The sequence below is a fragment of the Mesitornis unicolor genome, unplaced genomic scaffold, assembly GCF_000695765.1.
Source record: "Mesitornis unicolor isolate BGI_N332 unplaced genomic scaffold, ASM69576v1 scaffold50636, whole genome shotgun sequence".
Taxonomy (NCBI): Eukaryota; Metazoa; Chordata; class Aves; order Mesitornithiformes; family Mesitornithidae; genus Mesitornis; species Mesitornis unicolor.
The window spans coordinates 22,826-35,304 of record NW_010193978.1 but is presented as its reverse complement, the minus strand read 5'-3'; the positions used below and the strand labels follow the sequence as shown (position 1 = coordinate 35,304).

General features: G+C 40.2%; 1 protein-coding gene across 1 annotated transcript in view; it reads right to left on the bottom strand.

Annotated features, from left to right (window-relative positions):
* Nucleotides 1-12,479, bottom strand: part of LOC104543105 (probable E3 ubiquitin-protein ligase RNF217) — a gene marked incomplete at both ends in the record, with an annotated part of 43,767 nt that overhangs the window by 8,468 nt on the left and 22,820 nt on the right. The window contains one exon of the mRNA XM_010187632.1: nt 6,492-6,725. Within this exon, the coding sequence (XP_010185934.1) occupies nt 6,492-6,725 (234 nt within the window). The remainder of the gene's footprint in view (nt 1-6,491; nt 6,726-12,479) is intronic.

Genomic DNA, 12,479 nt, shown 5'->3' with positions numbered 1-12,479 from the left:
CAGGACAGGAAGGTCCACTTTTCAAGCGACTGCTGAGCCCCATCAACCAGCTGCAGTTGCAGCCCATACCTAGCACTGCCAGAAAGGCTCTTTAGTCCTGTGTCCACACCTGGTTTACTACCAAACCATGGATGTGTCTGTGCCGGCCATGCATGGCATGGGGTTGCTGTTCAGGAAACTATATCCTAGGGTGCAGTCACACGTAAAGCCCTCAAAATGTATTTCCGAAGTCCCCACTCCCACCAGTTGCCCTGCCTTCTGCTCAGACACCCTAACTGGTGGTGTGCCGCCTCGACTCCAGTCAGAGGGCAAAGCAGGCACTCTGATAGCTCTTAAGTATTTTGCTGGGGGGCAGCCAAAATCACTATTTATGTGTGCAATTCCTCCATCTGTCACCACCAGCATGCTAATACAAAGCTGATCTGATCTCTGATGCATGACTGAGAAATTAAGCTGTCTGCTACCTTTAATGCTATTCCCCTAGCTCTATATAGAGAGATAGCATTTAGCTTTTTGCCTTTAATGTTTCACATTAGAAATCTAATTGACCCAATGGCTTGAGTTGAGCAGTTTTACGACCCTAGCTGACTCATTTTTCAGTGGTTGTCTCTAACTTGACCTGTAGAGAGCAAATGTTTTTTCTAGACTGTAGCAGCATGCAACAGTCAAAGCTCCATTTGTATGAAGTGACTGATGTACCTCTGTCTATGCAGAGCTGTTTAAATAAGTATTTCACTTTTAATGGTAGACTATACGATGCTTGGTGCATTGCTTCAGCTTACATCTTTATGCCAATCCACATCTACAGATCAGCAAGTGCAAGAACTTAATTAATGGTTAAGAACTTAGTTAACGGTCAAGAGAATTAATAATTTTTGCACTACCCATAAGACAGCATTTCCCGCTTCAGGATTCTTTGCCTGGGCATAAGGCTAAAGTGCAAAGAAGGGAAGCAGCATCAAAAAGTTGACAGATGTTCTTCTTGTTATAACACATTAACATTTTAGTCAGTTACCATCTACTAGTCATTATCCTTGTAAAAAAATAAATCATACATGTTAGAACACATACATTTCTTTCATATCAAGCATACTCAAAAGAGTGTAATATTAAAATGGATAAAGTTCTGATATCCTGTACCCAGCGCAAGTATGACTTCCTGCTTTCTATAGCTACAAAGTGACATTTTTTCCAAGGCACACAGTAAGATACCTCACACAGAGGAAAACTGCACTTATCACATGTTTCCTGCCAATGAAATAAGTTACCGAATACAAAGGTAGACAGCATAAAACCAGGAAAGAACAAATGAAACCTGTTTGTAAGTAAACAACACATTAAAGCTGCAATGCGTGGATTACAAATGCAATTACTTTTTTCATGAAAACACAGTAATGTCTAAGGCCAAGATAAGGTATAAAACAAAAGCAACACAAAATATAACCAGTGCCCTTTCTCTGATTTGTTGGTCTACTGGCCTAGATGCTAAACCAAAGGAAAAATACTATCCTGAATCTCTGCTTAGCAAATTTATTGCTACTAACCAAACTAACACAGAGCACCAAGTTCTTTCCACAATCCTTCAGAAACCAATATGCACAAGATAGATTATCTTATTAGCAACTAACCTGCCCAATATCTCAGTATCTTATTTTCCCTTTCCCCTACCCCAATAATGTATGTCACAGTGACCTACTGCTGGGAAGACAGATTATAGCAGGTATCGCATTGTATTTACTCAGTATTTGTTATGCCTCAGCCAAAGATGAAGCTTGTAGTCACAATTAAGCGTTTTGCAACCTGAAAGTGTTTACCAGTTGAAATATCCAGACATTTGAGATGGAACATGAATGTTAAAGAATATAAATCCAAACAAACAGATCAGAGAAGCTGCAAGGTAAAGCTTCTTTCTTAATCAAAATGTCAACATAGTTTAAAACATAAGTTTTGTGGGTTTGGTTTAGTGTTTTTTATTCGTTGAAAATTTGACAAATTAGTGGCAGGCTCTATCTTTCCATTATAGCATGTATATAATTGCAAGAACTGTAGCAGCCACCAGGATATATATTGAATCTTATACATGCACACTGACATCAGATGTTACTTGGAAAGCACTGAAATACACGGTAAGGCTATAACTGTGTGAACTCAGTAACATTTGTTACCATGAATGGCCCTGACTAACTGAAGTAAATGAGTGGAAACTGCCTACTTCATTACCAGGTTTGAAGTTCCTAGGTTCCTCTTCCACCTGCCACCCAACAGCATTTCCCACAAAACTGAACTGGTAAACAGTTTTTATTTTCAACATACATTAAGCAGGCAAAGAAAAGTATGCTCTTTTAAGTACTTATGAACTTAATTTTCCTTGGAACTACTGGGTGCAAAACGAAATCCTAAAGCTATTCCAACTTGGATGCAGTGTGATACCAGTGTGCTTAAGAAATAGAACCACAACAAGGCAATTACAGCAGTCTTTCAGATTCTTATTCTATTCTCTCTCTACTTTTCTGAAAGAGTTAAGTATGATTTGCTTTATGCTTCAGTACTGGTGCATGAAACCATCATAATGAGGACAAAAATGTTATCTACATATAATTTAAACCAGTAAAATATATTATCATCCAGCAAAACAGACAAATTATTTCTGAAAAAAACCTTCAAAACTAGTGTTTTTTCAAGTATGTTTTTCATCACACAAGCATTTTTCCATTTATTTTACAACTTCCACTTCAGTCAATCAGAATTGAGAGGATGGATATGTACAGAAACTTCTATGCCATCTGGAGGTCAGTCTTCCTTGAAACAGAAAAGATTACACAACTTCTCATACAAACCCTTTTGGTTCTCAGCTTTCTGAAACACTGACCTTTGAGGCTAACATTTTCCACTTTCTTAGATAGCCTCTTTACTGCAAACTATTTAAACTATCATTTTCCTCACCTCACAGGAAAAGACCTTTCAAAATTGGTAAGGAACAGCAATACAAAACACTGCTCCATGTAAGATGACGGTAACAAAACTACCTGGACATTAAAAATATTCTGAGCGCCTGAAGCTGTGAAAGGCTTAGTGGGATTTTATGCTGCTTAGCGGAATGCTAGCTATATAATAGGATGGCTGAATTAATTGTGCAGCTAACTGATTACATGAGTTACAATCTCTAGCTACAGCAACAGAGTCACTTTACTCCAAAATAAATATGGGCTCCTGCCAAAACAGCTGTCTTCTTCTCATCACCAACCCATCCTCTCATGTACCAGCTGAAAATAAGCAACAACTAAACAAACAAATCTTGTTTCTCATTGGAGCTGACCTTTGATCCAGCTCCCAGCATGACACCAAAACATCAACATGAGCAAAAGCAAGCCAATAGGAATGAACAGTGGAGAGAGCATGGCAAAATCACATGTACAGCAGTTCTAGCTCAAGGCAGACTGAGATTACATGTAACCATGAAGGTATCTGCTACTCAAGGTTAAAATCTGATCCAAAAAGGGGGAAACCAATTGATGTGAAATGCACAAATCCACTCTATCACTGCATCTTTGCAGCTACAGATTCCTACTACTTCTAGTAACTCTTGAGTGGTTCAAACAAAAGATAGTGCCAAGCACCCAAGCTCTTTTTTATGTAATGTGTATTTCTTGATGGACGAGAACAAGAAAACTTCATTATGAATCTCACAGGTTGATAAGGCAGAAATAGAGTCCAAGAATCGGGAAACGCTTCTTCATGGCAGGTCAAAGGACTAACATTAACAGAACAGATGAAAACCAGAGTTTAGGAGACCCCCTCTAATAAAACCCACCTGAAAACTCAGAGAACAAGCCAACATAATAATAATTCTTGTGAAACCTGCATCTGTTCCATGCATAGGAACAGAACTACTAGTGTTTTCAGCTTTTGCCCAATTTATTTGTACTTTGGCATTCCAGCTTTGACAAAAGGTTTATTAGGATCTTGACTGTAATGAAGTCTTACACTCCCAATTTAGGTCATAAGAGAGAGGGCAGGGGTATTTCCTTACTTACAGCTGGATCCATTTGTGATACAAATACTTGATAAAAGAAACTAAACAGTCACCCTGCTGTCTTAAGTAGCACTAATGGCAAAAGAAAGGTTTAGATAGCAAGTTTCCTTTTTCTTCCCTTCCTCCTCTCTCAACATACATGTATCCGTTAACTTTCTACGCTTAGCACATCAATACTTCGATCTCAAAAACAAAAAACAGCACCAGCAAACTGAACTGCTGGGCTTAGATCAGTTTAGCTGACATAAACCAGCTATTGTAAGGAAAATCTAATAACTTTGCTACCTCTTTAAATTTAGATGTGAAGTTAATTTGTAATTTTAAATAGTATATCATATTTTAGGAATGCCATAACATTTCAAAAGTATCTGTTCAAACACACTCTTGGATTTTAGTGTTTTGCTGTTGCAGTGTACAGGAGAGCAAGGGTACTGGCACTAAGCCCTTGTGTGCAGTGATCCTACTCGTAAGCTTGTGCGTAGACTTTCTCCACGCATGACTCAGTTCTTCTGAAGGCAGCACTTCCAGTGCTGGTGCAATTGCTGTTTATATTGCTTGCATGTGAATATGTGGGCCTCCCAGTCTCCAGTCAGATGTCTCCTATGCTATATGCAAAAGAAAATGAGTCTGTACCTCCAAAGAATCTATAATTCAAGGCACAAACAAGTTACCATACAATCACAAGAACCTAAGAAAACTGAGGTGATAATGGTCCACAGCTACATGTGTATGTAATTACTCACACATACACAGTCTTATAGTTCTTATAGTTCTCCTTTTAAATCTTGTCCCTGCAGCAAAACTCTTGCTTGTGCTAAGCTTAAAGTAAGTCACTGAAACTGTACCTATGCTAGAAAACAACACAGATTCAGGGAGTAGGTGGAAGACCCGCATTATGATCATCCACGCTGTTTGCTAGCACTTTCCTAATTATATTTCTGACGAGCATCAACTCCACGTTCTTCCAGGCAACACCTGGCCACAGCTCAAAGGACACATTTTGCCAGAGTCTGCTCCCAGGAAGAGACTTGAGCTCTGCAGATCAGAGATACACATAATGCATGACCGCAGGACCAGGGAACTGCTTCTGCCTTGCACTTTTTCACACTTCAAAGTCTCCCATTCCTTCTGATTATGATTTGTAGGGAAGTGGTAGGAATGTTTTAACTATAGCATTTTAAACTCCTAAAAGAGCACTGGTGGGCAGAACAACCCATTTTGTGCCTTAAAGAACATTCGTAGAGTAGGCATCCCACGATACAACAGCTGCACCATCTGTGACCCAGGTCAGTGGGACAGAAACAACCTCTGGTATCATAAGAGGCTGCTGCAGAAGCATCACAATATCTGACCTACCCTGGACTGTACATCCTGGCCACACCTGAGGGAATGCTAAGCAGATGGGTGAAGGACAATAGCTGTGGGCACAAGCAATCTTACCTGCAGTTTCAAATTTCTCTGTGTAGGATGCCAAAAACCTGAAAATGTTAAGTTCAGCAGACATTGTGGCATGTAATTCATGCACTGCACAGATATACATAAGTAGCTCATAACCCATACTTAGCAGTACCAGGGTTTCAACTCCAGTGGATACAAAACCTTCTAATTTTTAATCTCCATACTGGGTTGAATCTTATGCTGTGTAATTAGGGCTATCTAAACAGTCATCTGAACTCCTGCTAAGGAGAACTGGTTTGTCCAGGAAAGGCCAGCTCAATCATGAAAGTAACCACATCAAATCTAATAACTGGATGGAAAACTAACACCAAGCATGATGCTGCAAACAGAACCTTCATCTTCTGGAACTGAGATGGACCTCCAGCAGCTCAAAGCTTCTTCTGACTGTAATCTCTTGCTTCCTATCTTTGATTGAAGTCACACTATAAGCAAATCTTCTACTAAAAGAAGTGCTGTAAAGTGGGTTTTTTCCTGTTTTTCAAGTTTTCCATGTTGTGAGTGATGAGATTACACCAATGTAAAACCTCTGGTAAGGGACTGAAGGAATCAAAACCAAGAAGCAGGATAGACAGAAGCACTGGTTCTAAGGAAGAAGTAAGCCAACAGCCTAACACTAAATGCCCAGAATTCATTTGCTCAGTTTCAGGGAAAACTTATGTTTGCTGGAGTTGCGTGTTTAAAATTATCAGTTATAGTGATAACTTTTCTTCCCCAGTCTCTTCTGATCATGACTGTATTCTTTATATGTCAGAGAGAAAACAACCTAAGTTGTGTGTCAGGACAAAATTACACCATCTGACAAAGAAATAAGGACCGAAGTCAACTGCTGGAACTGTTCGAAATCAATTAAGTAGTTAATCAGTGATGTACTAGAGAGACGTATTCTTAACCATAGACTGCACACAGACCCAGTGATGCAAAAAAGTCCATCTGATGCCCACCAAAAGCTGTCATACTTTTGCAGTGCCATCTAACCCACAGCCCTGGCAAGCATGCTCACTTTGTATTTGTTCTCCAATTTGGCAGGAGTAGGAATGTGGCCTCTCCTCCGGAAGGTTGTAAAGTGCTTGCACTGAGGGCATGGCTTGGTGCTGGAGTCAATGCGGCTGAGTTCCAGGAAATATTTGTACTTGATGATGTCATCATGGGGTAGGTTATAGAGGACAGTTGTTTCATCCAGGTGTTCGCTGCACTCTGTGATCGGGCATTTTATATCCGCTTGTCCCAGGTGCACCTGCATATGGAAAAACCCAGAAAAGCTGTATGACCTTTTGCTTGGAAAAAGAAAGCAAGCATTTGTGAATTTTGTGAGAAAAATAACTTGAAATTTTATTTTTTATTTCAATTGAATTTAAATTTAATTTAATTTCAACTTGAAATTTTAATTTCAAGTACTGTAACCATCCACAGACTATCAAGGATATAGTCTTAAAAGTATTCTGACTTACTCCAAGCACACTGCAGTTTTTCCAGAAGGTATTTACAAATCGAAACAGAAAAGCTACTTACCCTTAAGACAGCTGCAGTTATTAAACACAGTCTCAGCGTGTGCAGCACGGCTATATACTCCACAAAACCAAAACATGAGTCCTAACAGACAGCACCCATCCAGTCCTCCATACTTTGTGTATAATGGTCAGTGCTCCACTATCACAACTCACAAAAGGTTGTAAGAAAGCAGGCAATGGAAACACTTGTATATTGTTTCACTGCAAAACATACTGGGAATCACTGCACAAAGAAATTAAAAAGCAGCTGTGACTCACTGCTAGCCCTGAGCTGGTTCCTGCTCAGCAAGCTCAGTGTCTCTGCAGTCTGCTTCCAAAAAAGCTCCTTATATGCCACACTGCATACACAAAGTGTGAGCTGAGCCTGGATCTAACCATGCTAATACATTTCGCCAGAACTCAAGAGTTTAAAAACAAACACCTAAACACCAAAAAAAACTCAAAAAAAAAAAAGACCAAAACAAAAGCACACACAGAAGCAAGCTCAAGTTTAACAGTAAACCATTGTAGATCTAAAGAGCTCTGATGGTCCCAAGATGATCCATATGGTCGGATATCCACAACGTGTTTTCAGAGCTCTTGGATCTGAGAACAGCGCTGGATCCAGGTCTGCACCCTTCACACTTGGCAGGCTCCCACAGCTCGCACTCTGTGCCAAAACGGCAGATCCCACTTGGTCTGGCACCAGCAGAGTTGCATTTGCTTGGCACCAAGCCCTAGTTAATAAACCCTGCAGGATCTTGAAAGCCTGCAAGGACCCGGCTCGAGCATGTTTGTGTCAGCCTCAAGTAAGCCAGAATGAGTGAGTGCTGACTGAACAAGTGGAGCTGATCACCAGACCAATTCCTTCCTCCATTACCATCTCCACGCAGAGAAAAAGGGGTTTAACCAGCATGGTGTAACCAGCATATCTTTCTAGGAATTACTGCATCAAGGTTGGCAGTTCCCTAGACTGCTTATTCTTTAACACACTCCACTATGGGGATCTGCCAAATGATACACTAAATATGATAGGAACACCTCAGATTTGGATGCAGATCTCACTGCTGCATTGTGGTACAACTCAGAGAAGTCAGTTTCTCAGAAGACAACTCAGACTCCATTAATGCAGTATTTAAGCTAAGAAAGGAGGGAAAAAAACCCAAAATCTAACACAACCCTGCCATTGCTGCCTCAGCAATGGAGCCATATGGGCTCTGACCGAATGATAATTTAGTTAGAAGCCAGAGGATTAGAAGAGTCTTTTTCACTGTGAGGTTGACAGAGCACTGGAACAAGCTCCCCAGAGAGGTTGTGGAGTCTCCTTCTCTGGAAAGGTAAAAACCCCAAGGTTCACACTGATTTCAAAAAACTCCTTATTGCACTACATTTGTTCTCTCAGCAATCCAGCTAAACCTCAGCAGAGCAAAGAGGTTAGGTACGTGCTAAAGAGAGAAAACCAGGGTGACAACAGCAGCAGCACATTCCAGACCAGAGCACAGACAGAGAAGACCTCAGCAAGCAATCGCTGCTGCAGTGCCTCAGGCAGGTCAGGATGGGGGTAGATCTCTCAGATACAAAGGAGAGGCATCTGCCCCACCAATACACCCACTTTTAGGGAGGAACTTCCCTAAATTTCATTTCCAGCTCTAGAAGGTGAACAGAGCACATCCAAGCAAGGCTAAGCTCAAACAGTCTGGCTTTTAAACAGACCAGTATAAGTACAGGAGAAGAATGTACTAAAATTTATTTGAAAAAAAAAAAAAGCCTCAAACCCCACAAACTACATGCTGGAGAATGTCCACATTTTATACCTGCAGGACACTAATTTACCCATAGCAGCATGTGAAAATCAAAATTGAGCATATGACATCACTAGAGTGACTCTTCTCAGAAGAATCACCCACTACACCATGGAGTTGTGCTTAAAAAGCAGAAGATGATCAATCCAGCACTAGAGCACTCAAACACTAAACTACAAAAACAATTTGCTACAGAAATATAAGAAGCCATGGCACTGCTGCAAGGACTAGCACAAGCTTCTTTAAACAGAAGTGTAGGTACAACAATCTAAAATCAAACAGTCAAATTAACCCCATCCACGACTACTTCAGGGTTTCTTTTTAAAAAGCATTAGTGAAATACTAAAAGCAAGCCCTTTTGCTAAGAGTAAACACAGTGAGAAGGTACATTGTAACTGACATCTAAGCTGGTACTTAGGCAGTACTGCTTATATTAAATGTTAGGTAGAAAAAACTTGCATTAATAAAACGAAGGAATACAAAGCTGACCGCTTTCTGTATTTCATGCCCACAGAGAATATGATTAATATATGTGGTAAGAGTAAAGTGTGGTTTCAGTGTTTATTTTGAAAATATGCTTTATACCCACTTGACGTAAATAATTTTATCCTCTGTAATAGTTACAGTCTTTGAAGTTTGGCAAAGATTGATCCTTTTCCTGTGTTTTGAATGGGAGTCAAGTGAACAGAGCTGGTTTGCTTATTAGCACTAACTTCAATGGAGCCTTGTCTTACCAAAACAGTCCATCTTTGTTTGTGCACTAGCATCAACAATTGATTTAAGTACAGCTTTAGAGGTAGCCTGTTAGGCTACCTGCTGCTGCAGACCCAGGAGGTGCTACAGAATGGGAAAGAAAAAAACAAAAACAAAACCAAAAACCTCTTATAACATGGGTAAAAATAATTGGTTTTATTCTTTTCCTTGGGTTTTGGTTTTTGTTTGTTTGTTTTTTTAAGAAATTTTGAGGAGTCTTATCCTTCAGTATCAGCTTATCACAATGTCAAATCCCCAAGTTTTAAGAAGTCTTTGAATTTCAGAATACCACTGTGTACTAAGAACTTAAGAACTCGTGGTATACACAACAGCATGGTGTATTTTCACAGCATGAGGAACGACTCAGATGTGTTTAAAAGCAGCTGAGTTGCAGTGCAGTGTTAAATGTCAGGCAGCATCCAGTTCTTACACCCAACTGTGCATCACTTCTGTAAAGCATCTCAGGAGAGGCAATCTCTGCTTACAGTTCATAAGGAGAAAGCAGGCTCTCATGACCTTCATCTTACCAGAGAGGTAACATTTAAACTGTCAGGAGAGTAATATGTATCTCTTCTCCACACCAATTCCTGACTTTTTATGCGAAACGATTTTGGGGAGGTGGGACAGGGGCGGGGACAGGACAGGAAAGGACCTAGTTTCTACAATGGTCCACTTACTGCCCAAAAATGCAGTGATACCAACAACAGAAAACAGAAACAGATGGCATGGTACTTTTAAAACAGAAAATTATTTCCACTGCCTCCAAACCTTCTTTTAAAGGAAATCTTTGTTAGCTACACAGAAAGCAAAGTTCAAACTACATTAGAAGCACTGATTTATACCTGTCATTTAGCCTGGCCCAAGCTGGATGTAACATAACCTGTGTAGGCTGTACTTGGGTGGTTATATTACAGCTATACTCTTTAAAGAAGGGGCCATTCTACTTTAAAACTGACACATACAAATGAGCATTTACTTACTGAGACTTTACTTTTCAGAGATGCATATATTAAATAAATCAGTCAATTCTTACTTCTCACCTGTGAATGCTGAAAGAAAAGTGAACAGTACCATGTCTGGAGAGAAGTGCAATTTCTACCAGTGCACCGAATTCTCGTCTGTACACTACCAAAGACATTATGCATAAAAAAGTATTTTGGAAATGCACAGATGCAATCTCATCTACATGATCTTCGTATTCTACAGGGGAAGAAACAAATGGATTAAAGCTCCCTTTATTTATAAGCAAAGCTCCACTGCTTTCTAGTTTGCTGGAAACACTGCTTTTTCATTTTTGCTGGTAAGCTGCAAATCAGTGAAGAATTATTTTTATTGTAGGTTTGGGAAGCAGAGAGTGTAACTTTGAAACTGTTTTCTTTAAAAAAAAATAAAAATGGAAAATGCTTGAAGGGCTCACCATGGTTCAAGATTCCATAGTGGTAGATGCTAACCAAATGAAATCCAAGCAGATAAGATTCAACAAGTGCAAACAAGAGACAGTGCAAACTTCCACTAAGTATTTTGCACCTGCTTTTCGGGTTGTGCTTTCATGACTCTTTCTGTGGTTTGAGTATTAACTTCAGCAGTCCAGATCCCCTACCTCTGATTTGTGCCAGTCACATCCTGGCACTCTCCATAAAACTCCTCTAAAAAAATGTTGTGAAATAGATTCTCTTTTTCAGTTCATCCATCCTCCTTCCTTACTATCAAACAGTACAAATCCTCAGTGCTGCAAGACAAACAAATATGAACAACTAGAACTAACAGTACTTAGATTAGGGGCTACTTTATTGTATCACCACCAAACAGGAAAACAGACTGAGTTTCTTGCGTGCCACCCTCTCCACTGGACAACTTCACACAAGTTCTTGCCTCTTACATCACGAACTATGCTACATGGGGTATGTTTCACTTTTATTCATTTCTCAATACAGCAGACATGCAATAAATTACTTTCTGAATCCTTTTCTTTGCCACCCCACCACCTTCTCGGCCAGCCACCACCTCTAATGTCACTTCAGTCAAGAGCTGTCACTCCCCTCCCTAGGAGGAATGGGCTCAGTAGCCTTAGTGCGGTACATATAGCAGACCTCAAAAGGACCCAGAAAGAGCTCAAAATGGTGATGATATCTTGCACACTGGCATTGAATTAATAATTGTTATTTTTTTAGGTTTAATTCACATTTTCTGCTATGCCAGGAAATATCCAAGTGACCACTAAAACAACTAGAATGACCAGTCTTTCCTCATAGTCAGTGGAGAAAGCCTTTGAAGAACATGTTAATGTCTTGTCCGTCAGGAGAACGGCACACAAACGTAAGAAGCTGAGAGGGAATCATGTTGTACATAACTGCAGTCCAACCACCACCAGCGGTTTGACCAAAGGTTTGACCTTTCTGCTCCAGAACTGTGCCTCCTGAATGATTTACAAGGCATATTTAAACACGGCATCAATTTAAATTCTCAAAGCTCATCTAGTTCTCACAGGGTGGGCTTTCAGCTTCATCCATAACACTCCAAGGATCACTTTAGGGAGTGCACTTACAGAAACCCACATCCTCAGGGTGGTGCGGGATGGTACAAGCCACACATCAGCAATGGCCACAGCCAGCACCACTTGTGCAGGCAGTGACCAGAGCAGCTTTATCCCCAGAAACCAATCAAAACCTTAACTGGCAAAATTGGCCTCCTCAGCCTGGTGCAAAACCCTGAATCATGGAGTCCATTTCTCATTCAAACTCTTTTTTTCCTTCCATAGTCACATACAGAACTCACCTGAAGAGTTATGAGGATAAGCTAGGAAGATATTCTTCAGAATACACCTAAACTCAACCAAATAAGATTTTAGAGACCTCTTGATTTGCTTTGTCACTTGACAACATGCTAGTATGAAGCTCTACTCCTTTTTGCTTCCTTCCACAGGACCAGGGGTTATTTGCTCACATG